The 21,416-nt window shown below is 39.9% G+C and overlaps 1 protein-coding gene across 1 annotated transcript; it reads right to left on the bottom strand.

Annotated features, from left to right (window-relative positions):
* Positions 1-476: 476 nt before the first annotated feature.
* On the bottom strand, positions 477-20,914 carry fam83fa (family with sequence similarity 83 member Fa). The gene is made up of 5 exons (XM_034088688.2): positions 20,384-20,914; positions 8,929-9,096; positions 7,322-7,443; positions 3,404-4,191; positions 477-2,756 (listed from the first exon to the last, which is right to left on the bottom strand). The coding sequence occupies exons 1-5, from the start codon at positions 20,855-20,857 to the stop codon at positions 2,707-2,709; spliced, it is 1,602 nt and encodes a 533-aa protein (XP_033944579.1). The 5' UTR covers positions 20,858-20,914; the 3' UTR covers positions 477-2,706.
* Positions 20,915-21,416: the final 502 nt, after the last annotated feature.

Genomic DNA, 21,416 nt, shown 5'->3' with positions numbered 1-21,416 from the left:
TATATATTTTCTAACAAAAGATGTCTTGGGTCTTTCAAGGCTAAATCGTTGTATTTTCATTATTACATAACAAATAGTTCACATTTTACTTAAAAATGTTGTATTACTGATTTACAGTTAAGAGATTCTGTTATATTCCTATGGTGAGCACAGGCTATATATATATATATACACATACACAGTATATATAGCCTATGTACGAACTAAAAGTGAAACATTTTCTTGTGTGTAGTTTGCCAAATGCACGATACAAACCTAAAGTATTTTCTTTTCAGGGAGACCATTAAGCAGGATTTAGAGCTTAAAGTAATGCAACAGAATATAACTTAGAAATGTGTCATGTTGGGTAAAATGAACAATCTGATGAAGCTTTTATTACATTATTTGGCATTCTTTGAAAGATATCCCCACGTTTGAATCTGACATCTTAATTCACACACAAACCATTTTTTTCAAGTCTTTTATTCAATCTCTGCTACAAAATTAGGATTATTTGCATCTCAAGTAGTTTCTCAAGGATTCACATTATCGTCTCTGCCAATGAACAAAAGCAAAGTGTAAACAAAGTCCTCCCACTGCAGGAAGCCGAGCAGGCGTGTGTCTGCACCGCTGAACTCAACACAACGTACATAATTCACCGCCTGCACGACGCTCTCTGATCAACAGTTCTTCTGTTACTAAGGCTCCTCAGTCTGAAAGGCAACACTCGGTGACAAACAGCACATCTGATCACTTCTCCTGTCTCCATAGCAACCAGGTGTGATAATCCTTGGCTGCTCTGTGGTGACCAGGTTCATGCATATCATATAAGAAAACACTTACAGTAAAGGGATAGTTGGATGTTTTGAAGTCAGGTGCACTTATCAACACATTTTTAAGACCTTAACACATAGGTTTTTTTTCATTTGCACCTTTTTTTGCCGTAAAAGAATATGTATATTTTATACAAAATAAAAATGATAATGTTATATTTAAACAAACTATGGCCCGGGGGCCAAATGCGGCCCGCGGACCATTTTGAATCGGCCCTCAGCAAATTCAAAAAGTATAATGGAGTATGGCCCAAAAATGAAGCTTGTGCTCGTCTTATATTGTATTTCTTAAATATAGATGAAAACAGATATTACACAGTGTGCATGTGTTAAGAAGCCCACTCTTCAAACAAATTCAGTCAATTCAAGTTGAAATTTTTTTCTATCAAATCTAAGATAAGAAAAAAGCCCAATGACTTATTTTCATAACATGCTTGAAAGAAACCCTTCCTATTTCCTCTTATGATAAGCAATCAGGGGCTCCTGTTGTAAGCCATGAGCTGCTAACTAAATAAATGAAACCCTCTGGAGAGCTGAGATGTAGGCTGTTGATTTTCTTAAAGCATATTCAAGTATTACGAATCGTACATTGTGTAAAAATGTACACTATATCAGTGTATCTCAGTGGTATGAGGTATGTGTATATGTACCAATGTACCATGAAGATGTTTATTGTCTATTAGCAGAAACAGGAGGTGTGTGGCGCAGTGGGTTGTGCGTATATGTTCGGATCAGGGGGTCACAGGTTCAAACCCCACTGCAGTCAGCATGTCGTTGTGTCCCTGGGCAAGACACATCACGCCAAAATTCTCCTGTGGGGATTGTCCACAGTATTGAGTATGTAAGTGGCTTTGGATAAAAGCATCTAACAAGTAACATGTAATGTAATGTAAAAAATGTAACGGGGGTTCTTAGTCTAAACAAAGATGCATCTTTTTAACCCTGACAAAAGAAGTGCATACAGGATCCACTTTTCCGTTCAAACCTTTCACAATAAAAGCCCTAGACTGTGTACCGTTTTACCAGAAGGAATTTAAATGCAGTCTGAGCATTTAGCTAAAAGAGAAGTCAATTAAAGTAGAGAGTAACGGTAAATACACTTCTCTCTTTTTCTAATGATGACATGGCGCACATCTAGTCATCGCAATCGGTGCATTATGAATATGTTCTATGCAAAATATTTGTACGCAAGTATTTTGCTCATCCTGGTTTTTTTGCCTCGCCAAACAAAAACACCAACAAAATAACTGATTGAGGCAGCAGCAGATCAGCAACAAGGTTTGCAAGTTCAAATTAACTTTTTTGTCCATGTCTGGTAGCTTGGAATCTAACAGTTTCTGAACCCTGTTGAAAAGGGCCACCTGACAGCAAGGTAAAGCAGCTAAATTATTCTAAATATAGTATTCAATTTAACTGATATGAATTGTTTAGTAGTCTAAATATGTTTTGCTGCTACCCCAGTCCAAAGAAGTACATTGCTTAGATTTCAGCAGGTGCTCCCATCTGTTTCTCCAAACCTGAAGCCAACCACCATCTATTGTAGGTACAATGACTGCGGATAAGTAGATCAAAAATAATTAACTATCCCTTTAACTGTAGAATAATTTACTAAAAACAAAACATAAACACTAAAACAAAGGCAATGAAATCGCCCTCCATTAGTACTTTGGCAACAATGTTTAGATTCTCTGGGAGGAGTTTTTTCCTCACATGATTAGTTGAGCTACAATATCTCTCTCTCTCTCTCTCTCCTCTCCTTTATTCACCTGCAGAATACCAGGCCAGAGAGCGTCGTGTCACCCGGTTACGGTAAGCAGATACTGTGACTCATACTGTTTCATCTGGAGATCCTCTGCTGCTCCTCATAACTCTGACTGACCTCTTGTTTTTCATCTCATGACTGGATGCAATTCTTCTTTTGATGCCGCCGGCGGCTTTTAGTTCCTGTTGAGAAAAAGAAAAAGGACTTAAGTATAAAACTTGAGGGCACTTACAGAGCATAGACCTCTGCCAATGTCAAAAATGGTTTTGTTATGGCCCCTCAAATGTGAAAAGGTCCAAATGATAACACTGACTACAATTACATCCAGTTTTCGCCCTTATTCAAAAGATAATACAATATTCCTGCTAAGCATGGCAGACCTCAGCTTGTACCAACCTGAAGTGGCCTTAACATGAGGTTTGTACGATTATTCCTACAGAAGGCGGTTAGTAGTTTTAACAAATCCACTAGGGGCAGACTTGCTCATCTCCAAATACATGCCTTATATCCTAGCCTTTTTTATAATGTTTAAACGGAGGAGTGTTTCTCCTTCTGACCAGAAACATGGGATTTTCTCTTGATTTGGTTACTAACACAAGAGGAAATCCCACATCTTTCCACATATCAGAGCTAGCAATAAGCAGGTTTAAGGCAGGAGTAAAAATACACAATTGAGATGCATGTTCTGACATTTTATTTAACAAATAAAGGAAGTAAAATACTCTGCACACTAGGCTAAATCAAATGCTAGCAAAATCAACATTTAGTTGGAATGCGAACCATTATTAAACAAACAAATGATTAAATAAAATACTTTGTGAGGACGTACCGTCTTCGTCTCCTGTGTTGATGGTCTGCAGGGACATGCTTCTCTGAAGGGTCTTTAAGGGCTTCTTGATTTTGGGTTTCGGTAAATCCGGTTTCTCAATAATCTCAAAGGATTCTTCCATCTTATTTGCATTGCCATTTAGCTCTGGCACCTTACAGACAGGGGACTGGCTCTGAGCAGTGACCACGCCTTCCTCTATAGTCTCTGAACTCTGATTGGCTCCTCTGCCTTTCAGGAAGTGCCTGAAAGAGCTGCGTTGTTTCTTAGCTCCAAAAAGCTGGTTCCTCTTCAAGCTTCCCTTTCCATCCTCGTCCTCGTCCTCTGCAGGGGAACCAGGACTCTGAGGGGGGGCTGGGTCCACCTTGTCCTTGCTGTTTTGAAGCATGCCTTTCTGCAGGCCGTTCCTCTGGATCAGCCCCCCAACCGGCGAGTCGCTGACTCTCGACAGGTCTTGTAGGGAACCAGTGTGGCCCGTACTGTTCCCAAAAACTAAAGAGTACTTAGGGTTGTAATATTTATGTGCAGGCACCTTTAAGTCTACCTGTCTAGAGTCCCCGACAGATACTTGAAAGCGAGACATGGACACAGGAATTGGCTGGATTCTCTCCACCTTTGGCATCCTGATGGGCGTAGAAATTGGCGGCTTGGTGATGTTGAACTCCTGGTAGAGGTCCACCAGCTCGGACACGGCATAGAGCTCCCGAAAGTCATTATCAAAGGAGTCCACAATCTGTCCCGACATCACGGTGATCGTGTTCCTGTCCATCCGAGAGGAGGTCCAGGTAAAGCTGGAGGAGAGAAGAGATATTTAAACTAATACTGTGGAGGAAGAGCAGGGTTCTTAGTTTGTATCCTTTTTTAATGATAATGCTAAGATATTTGATACCAACTTATACTTACCAAAATAAAATAAAAAATACAATAATTACTTAGGGTCAAGGATATTTTTGCCCATTTGTTTTTAGACATTGACAATTTTCTTTTTTTTCACAAAACACTGACAATTATTTTGAGATTTTTAAATCTTATCTAAAAAAAACTATTTATAAAATCTTATCTCCCATTTTTTAAAGATTTGTTTAGACTTTAGAAAGATTCATTCAATATATATGAACACCTATTAAGGCCTTTACATTATGCAGTACCATGCGTTTATTGTTTCAAGGTTAAAAACATGCATACATTCAAATATACACCTTGCTATATTCTTGACTGATCCAACAAAATCTGGCTTTTTATCTCATGTAAACAAACCTTAATATTTTTTAAAAACTGATAATTGTGCTGACCCTAATGTCTTGACGTGAACTTCCATTTATCACACAAGTCGAAAAATCACCGTGTTCATTTCACTTTGCAGAAATCAGTCTCCGGTTTTGATTTATTTAATAATTGAGTTCATAGCGCACTGAAAATCAATTACCTTTGGGACCTTTTTGTCAGTAGTTATGTTTGGTTTTCACAGTGGATTTGGAGGAGAGAAGCTTCAACTAAACTTGTAGAAAGAAACCCACTTGTGTCGGATTTCTTGCTTGGAGAGAATTACAATGAAATACCTCTGGCTATTAGCCAGTTGGCCTTAATTGACGATGTGGCAACTTCAAAGGACCCGCGGGTCCTTTGAAGTTGCCACTCTGGGCTCAACTTACATGGGCTCAACCTACCTGGCTGGTAGGTTGCGCCCAGAGATGTCATCAAAGGACTGATGGATGAACAGTAAACATGCCACACACACACAAAAGACTGAATGGAAATATTCCAAAAGTAGAAGGCAACATTGGCCTAAACTAAAGCAGGCTCTCTTTTGGATTCAAGAACCTTCAGATCTGTTTTCCCTTAAAAGCCATATTAAGCATTACATCAGGATTTCTCAAATATGCCAAAGAGCTGCTGCAAACCAAACTGTCCAGAAAAAGCAACAAAAAGAACAATTAGAAATACAGCGCCTTCAGGCAGAGGTCAAAAGGAAGATGGCCGATCAAGTGACAACAGTCGTAAAGCATCATTTTAGAGTGAGAATCTGAAGATTTAAACTGGGAGTACAGAGAGGGAAGTCCTTTGGATTCTGCTGCTCACCTGTGCTGTAATTCTTACTCTTGTGAGAGCAGTCAAGCTATACCATTACTCGTACTTATGAAATCATCTAAATTACAACCATTGATGCAAGTAAACACTTTCACTTTTTGACAGAAAATGTCCTGTTATTAAGAAAAAAGAAAAACACTCGCTTCTATGGGCTGGCGCTCCCAAAGTTTGTGATATGCTAATGAGTGGGACATCCCTAAGCAGTTGATAGATCACAACACAGCCAGCCAGCTAACCAATCAGAGCAGACTGGGCTCTGGTTTCAGACAGAGGGTGAAAAGAGGTAGTGCAGCACAGGCAGTATGAGAAAAATAAAAAGCTTTTTGATCAATAAAAAGTGAAAAAGTAGAGACACAAAATACAAATATGAACTCTAAAAATGAGCATACGAGGGCCACTTTAAGCAGTGAAAAATGAATGATGTGTCCTTGTGCACTGCAGAAAATTGTAAATAATTAAATTCCTGCCAACATATTAAATGAAGCGTGGAAACAGTTTAATAAAATTGAGGCCACAAATTATAACTCTTGGTTAGAATGATATCATGTGTGCACAGTATGTTTCTCAGTGTTTTCATGCCTCTCTTTGGAATTGAAATGTCTGTATTGAGATAAAAATATTATTTTGTCCGTACTTTAGGTTGAACTAACATGTGCTTCCTGTATTTAAAATTGTTCTTACTGTAATAATAGAGTGGTGCAGTGACGCAAGTGCAGGCACTTGAAAGCAAGTGCCTGCCTCCTGCAAACTGTTCAAACATAGCATTTTGCTTCTGGCGATAAGATTTATGATTAGAAAGTTATAAAAGCAGGGAAGACATGTGGATATTATCCCGCTGAACAAAATGTGCATTTATCAAACAGGTTCGTTTTCCACAGACCTTATTCGCGGTGTTGGGTTTAACCTCGTAAATCATTATAAACTGAGCTCTCAACTGACACCTAAATCAGTAGCCACAATATGTTGTAAAGCCTGCAGCTTCTAGTAAAATATTTTTTGAAGCCTCAACACATTTGGATCTCAAGGGAAATGTTTCATCTTCAGTTTTTGTTTTTACAAAAGTGCATCAGAACCATTGTAGATTTAAAAAAGTTGGATTATGAAACTAGGGGAGAAGGAAATAACTAAAAGTCGTACATTTACAGGGGGAAAAAATAAATGTACAACAAAAATCATTATATATATTCTCTTATAGTATCTTATAGTAGTACTATATCATATAGCAAGACAAGTGTGAGATTTTTTTTATTATCTGAGTTGAGTGACAAATTATCAAGAAAATAGTTCTGCTAATAAGTCAAATCTGCTGCACAAAATGGCCGTCTTTTGGATAAATCCTTTGTTTTACTAACCTGTGTGAGAGATTTGATCATTGGCATAAATGAATCTCCTAAATTGCCATAATTCCTAATTTCATGTACGTTTCTCGATCATCTCGCTATGTCTTTTCCTTTGTGTAAGTAAACTAGATGAGTTTGAATCAGATACATTTGAATAATGCTAAACAAGTGTACATTAATATTTCAAGCTCGCTAATGACTGATATAATTTGTAGTCGGTGTAGAGCTATGAAATATTATGTAATATGCAGGCCACAGACTCGCACTCATAAAAGGCGCTGTGCTGATATAATTACTTTTTTTTTCAAATAAGAAAATAATTCAAATCCATTCTATTGACTGTGGCTTCCCAACTACGAAGGATTATAAAAGGTTGATGTCTAATTCTCCTACAAAATTGAGAGCAAGAATACTTAAGAGTTCTGTTTGTGTACTTTTGAATGTGTCCTTATATCCCCTGGATTTTAAGGCACTGCGAGACATTCATGCTCACCTGTAAGACCCAAACATGACTTTCTCTCCGTCCACCAGCATGTATTTGGAGCACAGGGACCCGGGCAGCTTTCCAAACGACAGGTTCAGCCCTGAACCTCTCACCATGCGCACACGGAGATTCTGTAAAAAAAAACACCCACTTGATTACAAATTTCATCTGGCTTAGGAGGACACAGGTGAGCCGGAGTAAACGCTCAGCTTTTAATTGGGCCCATGTCCAGTATATCATGCATGACGTGCCAAGACAAACTGTGCACACATTGCAACATTAAGTCAACTGTCCCGATACAAATAAACTAACCCTTTGGACACATGTGTTTACTTAAAGGGCTGAGAAAGAGTTAGAGAAGGAGACACGAAACGGACACACTGGGAGGAGGCTTGGCTCTGCCGCAGCATCGGGTTACAGGCTTTGGATCTGTTCTCAGAAACTATGAATGTTCATTTGTGAGAAGTAAGAGTAACAGAGCCCAGCACTCTGAAAAGGCCTTTCACTGCCGTATCAACTGACACCACTAAAACCAAGGAATGCTGCAGCTATCCTACACAGGAGCTACAACACTCAGCTGGAGAGATAAGGCCGGGTAGTGTGTCCCTGTGGGGGTAGAGGGACAGTCTGACTCACTGAACTGCTGTTCCAGTGAGATTAGACCTGTACGAAATGCTAGTTTATAAAAGTAGGAGGATTATGTTTAACCCTTAAATAAATACATGGGGGGAAAAGGCCTTTTTTTAAGCATCTTATATTTTAAATTCCTCAAAGATCTTATGGCAGACATCCCCCCTTTTATACTTTTTAAATATTGTTCTTACATCCACAGCTTCTTGTGATGTTTTCAAATAAAGCTTTATGTGTCTTTCGAAATGTTTAATGACATCATGACCCAATACAAAAGGGAATTTGTTATTGTGATTAGTTAAATGGATTTATGGTGCTGAGAGATTGCCGATAGGCCTCCCTGGTAATAAAGGTGCAGGCTTTTCTTTGTGTGCATCATGCTCGGAAGCAAACCGTTTTTGACCGCAATGATCATGTCGTTATACCTCCAATGGTGACAAATATTCAGCAGTATTTTGTTGGATAAAACATGTTGTGAATTTTGGAAATGATGGTATACTCGGTACATCCCTAAAATAATAAAACAATTGGAACTGTCCTTAACAAATTCAATTTGTTATAATATGGGCCGTTTGAAGCTTGTAGGTCAAAACACATTGGCAGAAACATTCTCTTACATTTATGTCACAATTTTACCGGAAGGAAAATTGGAAAGATTGTGCTTAAATGTGTTCCTCGTAAATGTATGACAGAAATTCTGCAGAACATCTGGTAAATGTAGGACTTCAAAACCGTTTTTTATCCTGGGAACATTACCTCCAACCTCTGGCTCCAGTAATTGTTAGATTATGTTTTAATTGCAGACAAATTGGGATAGTACGTTGTGAAAGACTCATACAATTTGTTTTAATCCATGATAATTATTGCAGCCACTGCCATTGTGGATTTAAGGAGGAGAGGAATGACCCACTCTCCATGCTCCCTCTGTGTGTTGTAGGAGGGAGCCTCCTCCCTCCGTCATGCTCTCCTGTGTTTGCTGAGCTCACCCGCAGATGGACTGCATTAATCTGCAGCCGTGTGCACATATCCAGGAAGTGGGGCACTCCCCTGGCCTCCAGCACAGCGTAGACAGCCACCCCCCGCCGTGATGAGGCATCCAGCAGGTCCTGGAGGATCTGCAGGTCTGTCAGCAGGTCCATCACTATGGCCACCACCTGGGGGAAACAAGTGGGGGGGAGAGGAGGAGGAGGGGGTTCAATGCAGCTCAACAGAGCGACAGCAGCTGTGGTGGAAAGTAACTAAATACACTCAATCCTAATTGGATGCGTCTTTACACTATTGAAAACATTTTAGAGGGAAATATTGGGATAAGATTACAGATTAATCTTTTAGATCTTACATTTACGATGGGATTATAAAATAGTATGCATTGTTACCAAACCACTGGTTCTCAACCCTATTTATTAGACATCCCACCACAGCCCAGTCAGATTATTTCATCCATTCACCATTCAGCTATCAATGTCAACTATGGACCAGCATTTAGCTAATTATCTCATTTTCTTAGTACAAGTAAGATGAGTTCAAATCTGTTTATTCATTCATTTTGCTGTTTATCGATGACTTGGCTACTGCTTATCCATTACTACTAGTTACATTCACATAAAGTTCATTTTCTTTTTTTTACTGTAAGAACATTTCCTATGGTTTTGTAAACCTACTCAAACTTTTTTCACACATATTCAGGGGAAGACTTTTGCTGGCTTCTTTTTTGTATTATTTAAAAATGGAGTGCATTCAGGATTTCTAGATCTTTTTATTGAAAGTACATTGTAGCATTGTGACAATCACCTTGACCAAGACAAAAGACAAGACACCGGAGATCTTCCCTGTTTGCCTGTATTATTCTGGAATCCCTTTTGATTCTCTTTCCTCATATCCATTTTGTTTTCCAGTCAAATAAAACCTCCCCAGGTGGATATGTTAAGATGTGTGTGTGCACGTTACTACATGTGCTTTTATTGGGGTTGATTTACATCTCGAAGCTTTTATAACAAACCATACCGCCTACAGCAAAATTAGGACTCAAACATTTTTAGCCAATCCCACTTTCAGCAAACAAGAGCGACATATTATGACTGTGTTATTATAGTCTAGGTAATTGTTATTTGCCAGGAAAGCATCAGTTGATACTGTAATTCATGGGAACTTGTTTTTCCAGGTGATTAAAAGGTTACTCTCCGTTTTGGACGAAGTCCAGCAACGGCTGGGATTAACATTCTTAATTATTTCAAAAGCGGTGTCTTTGCTCAATACATTAATAATAATAATAATAATAATAATAATGAGTTCCATTTATAAAGCACTTCATATTTGAATGCAAATCCCGAAGTGCTACAAGTAGTGAGCATGAACAGTATAAATAAACATTACACAACACGGTAGAATTAATTAAAAAGCAATAAAAAAAAAAATAAAAGGGTGATAAAAATGTCTAGGCAAAGGCTCTTTTGAAGAGATGGGTTTTGAGGCCTTTTTTAAAAGCCTCCACGGTCTGTGGTGCTCTCATTTGGTCGGGGAGAGCATTCCACAGGCTGGGAGCAGCCGAGCAGCAGGCCCGGTCTCCATTACATAACAGTACACGATCCGAGCTGAAGATAAATCATCCTGTAACAAGACACAGCAGGCTACACATTGTACAACAACACAGAAAACTATTAACTAACACGCTTTCCATTTTAGTACTCTTGTCTTTAAGGCATCTTTACTGCGGCCTACTTTGATAAACAAACATGATGAGCATTAGCAATGAAGCGTTTAACAGCCACACTGGGTTTCAAATCCGTGAATGCAATGCAGACCATGCGAGGCTTTTAGCATTTCCTTATTGCACCTTACGTGTCCTGTACATGTTTGGGCCTGACCAGTCTCCAAACAAGTTATGCTGGAAGACAGTTTTATGTTGACAGCCGCTGGGTTGATTCGCATTAACATCCACCGTTAAAACTAAACCATACGTGAGTCTTTAGTATGCGTTAGCAAATAATGAACTTGAGTAAATGTACTAAGACATACAGTACACCAACACCAACTGCAGTTTTCAGAACGGTTAAACACATACCTTAAACGATGGCTTTCTTAACTGACTGCAAACATATCTTTGTCAATATAGACATTTCCTGCAAAGTTGCACTTTTTCTTGAATGTAGTTCAACCAGAAAGTCATGATATATATCTGGCATGAAAACCATTTCCTTCCTGCATTCAAAGCCCTAGTATAAAGTCAATTGTAACTTCAGGATATCTAATTGCAGAAGTACAGTCAACTGTTTGGCAGGCTTTCATGAGTAGATAATTTACTTTACCTCAAGGGGAAGAATCTCAGTGTGGTCAGATATTATGCGGTCATGGCCCTAAGCTATTGTCAAAAGATAATAAACTTTAACACTCAATCAAAAGAAAACATGCGTCGCCATTTCAAGCGATGAAATTAAATTCACTGTTATATTGATTAAAATGACAGATTTCTGTAGGTTTGAAATAGTTCTGGAAGATAATAAATGTCTTTCTCTTTTCTCAGAGAAAGGAGAGGTCGTTAACGTCAGCAATTAGCAGCATTGAAGGTTCCAGAGAGTTGCACTATGGTGCATTCAGGTTCTATTTACTCACCTTCGCACTGAAAAACAGATATTAGAGAGAATTAAGACTTAACTTCCTCACATAAATCAGTGGTAATAAAGCAGTGTATGTTGAAGTACATGGGATGTGTTGATTTATTTGAGTCTCATCCAATTGGCATTGAGAATCATGGAATGTCAATGATCATTTCATTGGCATCGAGTGACTACAACGTTTCTGAAATTGCGAAATCCTGACCTTTAAATGTATTTTAATAACAGGTGTGCAACATTGCTTTTAAAGGGATCTGACTAAGCTATCTCCAAGCAGTCAAACTCTGGTAAAAACAAACCCGGTTACCCCAACCTGCAACGGTAGCAGCTGGTGCTTCACATCACACCAATCACCAGTGCACGCTCCCCTCTTTTGGCTGAAGCTTGCATACCTCTGGGGTCAAACATCCAGAGGGTGGAGGGAAACAAAGACATGAAGAACCCTAACATGGCGGGGGAGGCAGAACAAGCCTATCTTTCTGCTGCAAGTCCTGATGTGAAGCTGACATTTCGACCTTCTCCGTCTGCAGCTCGAATGACTCGGCTTGTTTCGACGTGCATTAGACTCTCCCAATTATGTACGTTTCTTTATTAATGCCGTGGGCTTTATCAAACGCTTCCCTGCTTTACATTGTAATGGAAAATTCTGTATGTGCAAAATATGATTTTGTATTCATGCACGTTTTAACAATTTTCTGTATGTATGGTAAAAAAGTTGGTTATGTCAAAACTGCAGAGTAAATGTTATAATGGTCTGTGGGAGGTTTAACCATAGGCATATTGATGTCCCTACTCAGTCTTTTTTTGTATCTGTATCCCCATCTGATTGCACTGCCTTTAACCGTGTGGACAGTGTATTAGCAGCAATTCATAAAGACACAACCCTGGCAGACGTTTAGTAACTTTCTTTAATCCTCCAGGAGATACACTGACCTAATGTAGGCAAACACACATTTTTAAGAATAGTGCTTTTTCAAGACGTAATCTAAGTGCATGTAAATTATGAAGCTAGTTATGTAATTGTTATTTAAAACGTATGTTCTAAATGATTCTGACCTTATCATTATCTACCTAGCTAGCTATCCATCACATGATGAAGGAAGTCACTCCTGCAAGCTGAAACAGAGAGAAGCTGTGCAATGCCGTTAACCATAATAATACATCTGGGTATTAAAGCTTGTCCGCCATTTTTACTTTCGAATAACATGTTGAAACCTGTCCGAAGTTTGTCAGACAGACCATACATCGGATTAATAGAGTCACTGTAGTTCTTTGGGTTTGGTTTAAATCAGTATTAAAAGAATATCTGACGCATAACGACATACCAGATACCATGTATATATATATATATACTGAGTATACCTGATGTTGGTGTACCTTGCATAACTGCATGAACCCGTATGGCACAATACAACTCAGTACATTTTTGGTCATTACGTCAATGTTATACCCTTTCTTTAGTAGAATTGTAGAAATTGGAAGGCTGAATAGGTCATCAGCCTGCCGGTGATTTGCAGCTGGCGCGGTTGACTGCGTATCCATGGTGAACTGCGTGTTAGAAAAGATGAGATCTCAGACTGGCTTACCTGTACGTCAATCAAGTGGCAAATGCCATAGTAAGGATGGATGATAGGCTAACTTTTTTTAATTCTTTTTCAATGCTGCGATCTACCCACACTACCTTTGCGATCGACCGGTCGATCACGATTGACTTATTGGGCACCCCTGCTATAGATCCTGTCATCCATTACATGCTTTAGCATTTATTAATCAAATACATGTGGAGTGACATTGATGGTTTACGCCTGGGGGCAAATTGTCTGTTTCACCTGCAGGAGGCGGTCAAATGATCACCTGTAGCCAGGGCTGGACTGGGACAGCAAATCGGCCCTGGCATTTAGACCCAGCCGGCCCAAATCCATAAAACAAACAAATAGTAGCGGTTATTGACAAGAAGAATAACTCAGTATAATTTAAAAAAACGCTATTATTATCCTTTTTACGTACCAGGGGCAAACTAAACTAATACATACAACAAGTATGTGTAACTATCAATCATTAGAAATTAGACCTTCAAACCCTCTCACAAAGCGAACAGTGACCGAGCACTAATAGGGGGGTCTGATGGTGGTGGAGGCGGGGAGGGAGCGGATCAACAACTTGAGCAGCTGTCAACTCAACATTGTAAATAACCAACAAAAGACGATCACCGGTTCATCTTGTTTTTGGCTTGAGAATAGTTTGGGCAGCGTGAGAGCGTGAGATTGAGAGTGAAAGCGTGTGTCATACGCTAGATGCGTGAGAGTTGGCAACCCTGCATTACCTGCTGCAGGTGGGGCACCAGTTATACAAGAGGGAGACAATAGCTGTACTTATTTTTTAATGAGCCACATGCCATGATGCACCAACTTCAGACTTCCTTACAGAGCCACTCCTCCAACACACACGAACGCGCACATGACCAATGAGGGCACAAGATAAGTTTGTGCACAGATGGAAGGCTGACAGGCAGGTAGGCCAAACCAAGTTCCCATCAGCAAAAACACGTGGGTTTGCTATCCTGGCTCCAAAATGGTGGAATGAGCTCCCCATTGAAATCAGGACAGCAGAAAGCTTACACATCTTCCAGACTGAAAATTCATCTCTTTCGACTCCACTTCGAGCGATAGAATTGTTAACAAAGCACTTATATACTAAAGGACTGGCTTATCTAAAGCCAGTTGAGTAGCACTTGAAATGTTTGGCTCTATGAAACCTGATGTACTTTATGATTCTGTTTTCTTCAAGGTTGTGTCTTCCTGGTGGAACGCACTTATTGTAAGTCGCTTTGGATAAAATCCTCAGCTAAATGCAATGTAATGTAATGTCTGGGGGGGTATGCCCACCCCCCAGAAGAAAAGTTTTAAAAATAACCCCTTAAATGATGACTTCTAGTTAATTTAAGGGGGGGGGACCCTATAGTGCCCTGCCTCCCCTTTCTATGACAACACGATAGAGATAGGACCAGATGAGTCTACAGGATGAGTCGACGGCATCTTTTCTTGGGCTTGTTTCTCCCACAGATTGACGCTCTGATATGACTCCCTGATAAACACTGCTATGTCATTGATTAGGTTGAAAAGTGTTCCACATTCGATGACATTTTGGGTAGTTTCAGCCAGGACAAGATTAAGAACATGAGCATAGCACCACACATGGACATGAGTGGGTGACTGGGAGGTCATCAGTGCAGAAAATCCTTTGTACCGGCCTTTCATATTGGATGCTCCATCCGTTGCATTACCTATACACACATGCCCTTGTCCAGTTTCAGATGCATGAAGTATTGTCCGGTGGATGCGTGGCACTTCACTAAAGCCACAAGCCTCTCTTGCACAGTCTCATTGACATATTTTAAGATTACTGAACACTGATCCTGAGAAGTTCTGTCTTGTGTTGTGTCCAGCTGAACAGAAGACATTCCGGCCTTCTGGACATCACTGGAGATACTTTCTTTGATTAGACTACGAACAGTTTCTATGATGGAGTTAACAGTAGTTTTGGAGAGTAGGGGGATGAGAGACCCTCTACCTTTTGTTCCACTGGATTGGTGCAATTTCTTGCTCTTCTCTACGCAATCATCCAGATGCTCTTTTAACCAGACATCATACTTTCCTAATAAAAGGATGAGCTCCAAAAAGTTACCGTGGTCCACGGTGTTGTCAGCTAGCATATATGCTCCCTCATTCTCCACCTGCCTGCACTTTCACCACATCCACCACATACTCCAAAACCTGACGTCTCTTTCGGACTTGTTCCCTATGAGCAGACATCTGACTGCCAGCAAACATGCTTTCGATGTCTGCTTTAGAGCACCGTAAGAAAAAAGCTTCAGCACAGGTTGAATGTGTAATGCTCTTTTTGTGCTCCTCTGTACGCTGGTGTGCGTGCCTCCAATCTGACATTCCAGTTATAAAGACATACAAAACAAAACAACATATGACGTCCCTTGCAATATGACGCCACTTTCTGCTGGTGCCATCTTTACAGGTGAATACCGTCTGCACAACTGGATTTCTGGTATGTTGTTGTGGGTGCTGTTCTAAAACATCTGTAACATAGATGGCTCGGGGCGGGCAAAGTAATCTATGTCCTCCTGCTCTTTGCTCTCCTCACTCTCCTCCTCTGGGGATGCTACCTGGCTCAACACAGTGATACAGAATGAATGGATTCCCTGATAGAGGTCCATACAAATAGGCATTGACATAACAATACCACACAGTTAATGGTCAAAACTACATGTGTGCCTCCATTTTTTATCTATTTCTATATTATTCATTCTATATATTGTCAATCAAAACTACCACAACAAGCTGACTATAAACATTTTCTTCAGGTCCCAAAAGACCACTGTTGCCCTTATAACCAAATAAGTAAATACACTAAACGAAACAAGCTGCCAGCTGACAGTAATTGTTCATGAATGTTGGTTAACTTTCAATGAGACAACGTATCAGAGTCCCATTAAGCTATATTTTAACTTGCCAGGGAAAACCTAAAAAAGCCAGCTTACTAGCTTGGAGGCTAACGAATGTTTCTCTTATAATATTTGTCTTATTAGTGCTTCATCAAAGGGATATTAATGGGTTCCAGAATTACAGAGTATCATAACCTTAATAATAATATTTTCCTAATTTTCTTAGCTTCTGCTTACCGCCAGTTCTCCTCGCTCTCCCCACTCGCGCTGATCTCTCTCCCTCTCATCATCTTCCTCACCACCAATATCGGCCACGGGTTAGAAGAAGATGGACCTGCACCTGTACTAAACATGTCGGTTATTTTGACACAAGCGGCAGCATCAGCACGAAGGGCCTGCTTTTTTCTTGCCCGCAATTGTTCTGCTCTCCCTTTTCGCTTGGCCTTCGCCTTCGCCATTTCTAACTCGAACTTTTTTTTTTCTCGAAAAAAAAGGAAGTTTGGCTTCAACGGCCGGCTCACCTCCTGGGGGCGTGATTTAATGATGCACACCGAGCGGCCCAAAGGGGGAGGTGATTAAAGATTTGATTGGGCCGGCCCAGTGTCAATTACTAAAAACATTTAAACAGAGGGCCAATATACCCGTCTTATGGGCCGGGACTTCAGAAAAAAAAAAGAAATGACGTGTCGGCCCAAAAGGCACGTCGGCCCACCGGGAAAATGCCCGGTATGCCAGATGGCCAGTCCACCCCTGCCTGTAGCCAATCATTTTGAACATTTCTCGAGCTTTGTTCTGCCGTCTCTGAACTGGTTGGGGACATGAAGTACAAGAAGATACGTTACTGCACGTTATGTAATTAAGGGGCATACATTGTGTTTCCCTTTACTTTAAAAAAGGGAAAACATGTAGATAAGGTTCAACATATTTGTCTTTGCTGAACATACATGTTTTGCTTCTCGAACAATTCTTTATGTGTATATCATTCTCTTGCACACTTTTCAAATGAATTCCATTGCATGCATTGTATTTGTATAAAGCAAGCATTAATGCTTTTAATCACAAAAGTCTCAAAACAATAATTGTCTTGTGTATGCCACTATTGAGTTATAGCTTTGCAAATGTGAACATGTTCTGCTTTAACTAAATATGTATTGGTTTGTCACTGTTGTTCAGACAAAACAAGATATATAAAAGACCTACCAATATACCCATTTGCTTTGGAAAACTTGTATAGATGATTTATCACTACAGAAGTTTAATTGCTCTAATTGTTGGTGGCGCCCCGGTTGTTTTTAAGTATTGAGTTAATGAGTTTTACTCATGTCGCATCGTGTTTTCCTCGTGATTTTCACAAAAAACAAAGTAAAAGTTCATACAAAGTAGTGTTGCACGGTGTACCGATACTTGAAAGGTACCGCGATACCCTGCCGTTAAAAACGGTACGATTCCTCCGTTTCATTAGTATCGGTACTTTAAGAATGACGGGGAAAAGTACTCCCGTGAAAAAGCGCCGTTTTAATAAGAGCCGTGTGTGTTCAGCGCTCTGCTTCCACTCCCTGCACGGCAGCCCTGCCTGCAGTCCCGCTCCTCTCAATCACGCTCTAAGCCCCTCCCCTCTCTCGTGCACACGGCCACGCGCTAGCTGCCAGAGCATGTGAGAAAACGAGAAGCATGGCTGCAAGTGGGAGTGCAACTGCCGCTGCGCCTCGGCTTGTTGACAAAAAAGACGCCAGAAGTCTGTGAACGGGCGGTTCAGGTGTTCAGAGCAGAGCTCCCTGTGGGAGCGGCAGAGCGTGATGTGCACTGAACAGTTTTTTCTGTCGCAATATTATCGTTGAGCAAACTTAACTAGCAAACTAGCATCACTATCTGCTAACGTTAGCTTTAGCCTTCGTTTTCTATTAGTTTTTTTCATAGGCTATAAACGGAGGTGGTATAAGTATATATCTTGTACTTGAGTAAAAGTAGAAGTACCCAGGTATTGTACTTGAGTTAAAGTAGAAGTACCAGAATGTAGGAACAATCCTGCAATCAAAATGTTCCTCAAATAAAAGTACAAAAGTATTATCATCAAAATATAGTTAAAGTAGCGACAGTAAAAGTATAAGTACTCAGGTCTTGTACTAGAAGCACCAGAGTGTAGGAATACTCTGTTACAGTAAAAGTACTGCATTCAAAATGTTCCTCAAGTAAAAGTATTAAAGTAGCGACAGTAAAAGTAGTCATTGTGCAAATTGGTCCATTTCAGAATAATATATATGATATGTTTTATAATGATTGATCATGAAAGTGTTCTCAAAGCTGGTAAATGTGCAGCTAGTTTGAATGACTTTGTAGACTGCAGGGTAGCTGGTGGATTTACTCCAGGTGGAACTAAAGTCTGATTCAACACTTGGTTATATTTCACATCATTCATCCAGATCTGTAGAGTAACTAAAGGGATTAAATACATGTAGTGGAGGAAAAGTACACCATTATGTCTGAACTGTAGTGGATTAGAAGTACAAAGTAGCAAAAGAAATATTGAAATACTTAAATAAAGTACAAGTATCTCAAAATTGTACCCAAGTAGTACTTGAGTTTATGAACTTGGTTACTTTACACCAGTGGCTATACAGATAGAAAGACTAAGCCTTGCACAGAGGCATGAAAATACATTTTCAAAATGCTCAACAGTGCTGCCAAAATGTTAAACTCACTGCTACACAATTAAAATAAATGCTTTTATATATATTTATATTAGATGTGACTCTTTGGTGTTTCTGTTCTTACTAACTGCTGCTTTAGTTGATCTGACTGCTAAAATCATCTGTTATTCCTAATTTTAAAGCCGATATTCCGTGTTTCCCTTTTTTTAAGAAAAGTATCGAAAAAGAATCGGAATCGCAATTCTTGACTTGGTATCGGTATCGAAACCAAAATGTTGGTATCGTGACAACACTAATACAAAGTATTGTGCCTATATGTAACCATATGTCACCATATGTAACAAGAGAACATTTTAACATAGTAATTTCACCAACATTTAAAATAAAACGTTTTCTGGTGAAAATAAAATTGTAGTTCACTTTGTTACATTGGAACCATTTCATTTTTTTAAAAACTTTATTTAGATTTGACTACATTTGCTTCAAACTTTTTTAAATAAGAATGGACTTGATATCTTTTTTGTTTTCTTTTCTTTTGTGTGTTTATTTTTGCAGGCTGCAGTCATCACTCACTCATTGTATTGTAAAGCACTTTGTAACCTTAGCTTACCTTTTTTTCAACAGTTTGTTATCTGCTTATTTAAATGAAAACCCTTTTGTTATAGTATGTTATTATATATCCTTGTACCACAATAATATGTCTAGATAGGACCACACATATTGTTGTATTAATTAAGTATTGTGCAGGTCCCTCCATTAAAGAGGCTGTTGTTAAATTACAGGCTGTTTTTAACACTATTCAGACTCAGCTCTCTGAATTAAAGCTTCTTTTAAATGTGGATAAAACCAAGGTAATGCTCTTTTCAAAAGCTAAAAAGACACCAGAGCCTGTTTTAGATATTGTAACTACGCAAGGAACAAAACTTGAAGTTGTTGCCTGTTACAAATACCTTGGTATCTGGCTTGATGATTGTCTCTTTTAAACTTCAGGTCAATAACCTGCTAAAAAAACTGAGGGTTAGGCTAGGTTTCTTTTTCAGAAACAAGTCCTGTTTCTCGCTTGAGGCCAGGAAAAGGCTCTGTGACCTTTTTACCTGTGCTGGACTATGGGGATCTGGTCTATATGAATGCACCTGCCAATTACCTGAGCAAATTGGATGCTGCGTATCACAGTGCTCTGAGATTTGTCACAAATTGTGAAAGCACTTACACATCACTGTACACTGTATACCAAGGCAGGTTTACCATCACTCTCTGTACGGAGGCTCAGTCATTGGTACACGTTTATCTATAAAGCTTTGTTGGGTAAACTCCCGTATTATATCTGCTCTCTGATAACACTGAGAGTTGCAAGCAGCTATTGTCTGAGGTCACATGATGTGGTCTTGTTAGATGTGCCAAGAGCAAGGACTCTCTTAGGTAAGACAGCTTTTATGTGCGCAGCTTGCTTGGAACAATCTTCAGCAAGAATTGAAACTGAGCAATCTCATTCCTCTGCATGTTTTTAAAGCTAGGGTAAATGAAATGCTTGCTGATACAATGGGCACTTGTAAATGTCTATAACTATGTATCCTGTAAATATAATGTATAATGTCCTTTATTGTTTTATGTTTCATGTGGAACCTATATGCTGCAGGTCTCCCTTGAAAAAGAGATCTATGATCTCAATGGGACCAATCTGGTTAAATAAAGGTTTGAAATGAAATGAAATGAAAGTAAAAGTTACCTTGCGTGCCTCCTGTATGAGCCCCCTCACCACCTGCTTGATGTGCGGCCCGGGGCCCCTGGGCGGGTGGGAGTGCACGCTCACCCGGGTCACCCCCTTGTAGACGCCGCTGCTGCCCGGCCAGCCGATGTCCAGAGGCGGGACCTCGGTGTCGGACATCTCGGGCCAGTATGTGGAGTGCACCCCGGAGTCCGCGCTGGAGGACCCCTTGGACTTCTCCTGGTCCCCGGACTCGGAGTCACTGTCCGTGTCGTACTCGTTGAACATTTTCCGGAGGGACCTGATCTCCCTGGCCGAGAGGAAGTCTTTGATGTTGTCCTCCTTCAGCCGCATCTTGAAGGCTCCGTCCCCGCTCTTCAGGAGCCGCTCCAGGGCGGCCCGCTGCTCCTCGCTGTAGTAAAACTCCGGTTTGGTCTCCGGGATCTTTTCGTTGACATGCTCATCGTCCAGGCACAGCAGCTGGGAATCCGCCATAGCCGGTTTAAGTTACCCCGAATCTGGTTACCTGTGCGGCAGGTATACGCCAGGAGTGGCTGCAGGAGGCGGGACTGACTACTGAGTGGAAGTCAACACCCCCCCCCCCCCCCCATTTATTACAGAACTTCCTGAAGCAAGACTTTCAGAATAAAATAAAAAGTTGTCTACATAATTGTTTGGGAAGGTCAGCTGTTTCAATCAATGGTGGAATGTAAATAAATACATTTTAAGTTATGTAATCAAGTACTACTTTTACATGTTTATTTTCACTATTGCTTTTTGCAATATACCATTATTCAAGGCTACAGTACATTTATACTTTTATAGTGTGACTTGTAGAGTTTATGTTTGTGTTACCTGTACTTTGACTTCACTACATTTGTCTGACTTTAGTACAGTTTTCAGATTTAGTTACTTTCCAGATTACAAATTGTAATCCTCCTCCTGTAAAGTGAAGTCATCCGATATAATAGTTTTGAAGGTTTGTGTCAACATTTATTCTCTAAAAAATAATATTATTTTAATAATCGATTACATTTACAGAGGGGTCAGTTTG

This window comes from Pseudochaenichthys georgianus, chromosome 8, assembly GCF_902827115.2.
Source record: "Pseudochaenichthys georgianus chromosome 8, fPseGeo1.2, whole genome shotgun sequence".
In the NCBI taxonomy this organism is placed as follows: domain Eukaryota; kingdom Metazoa; phylum Chordata; class Actinopteri; order Perciformes; family Channichthyidae; genus Pseudochaenichthys; species Pseudochaenichthys georgianus.
The sequence above is the reverse complement of the archived record's forward strand: the minus strand, read 5'-3'. Positions and strand labels throughout refer to the sequence as shown.

Excerpts from the sequence above, each read along its gene's own strand:
- fam83fa (XM_034088688.2), bottom strand. The coding sequence starts at position 20,857 with ATGGCGGATTCCCAGCTGCTGTGCCTGGACGATGAGCATGTCAACGAA. Across the intron at positions 7,444-8,928 it reads TTAATGCAGTCCATCTGCGG|AATCTCCGTGTGCGCATGGT; the intron begins GTGAGCTCAGCA and ends TTTTTTTTACAG. Across the intron at positions 2,757-3,403 it reads CAACACAGGAGACGAAGACG|GAACTAAAAGCCGCCGGCGG; the intron begins GTACGTCCTCAC and ends TTTTCTCAACAG.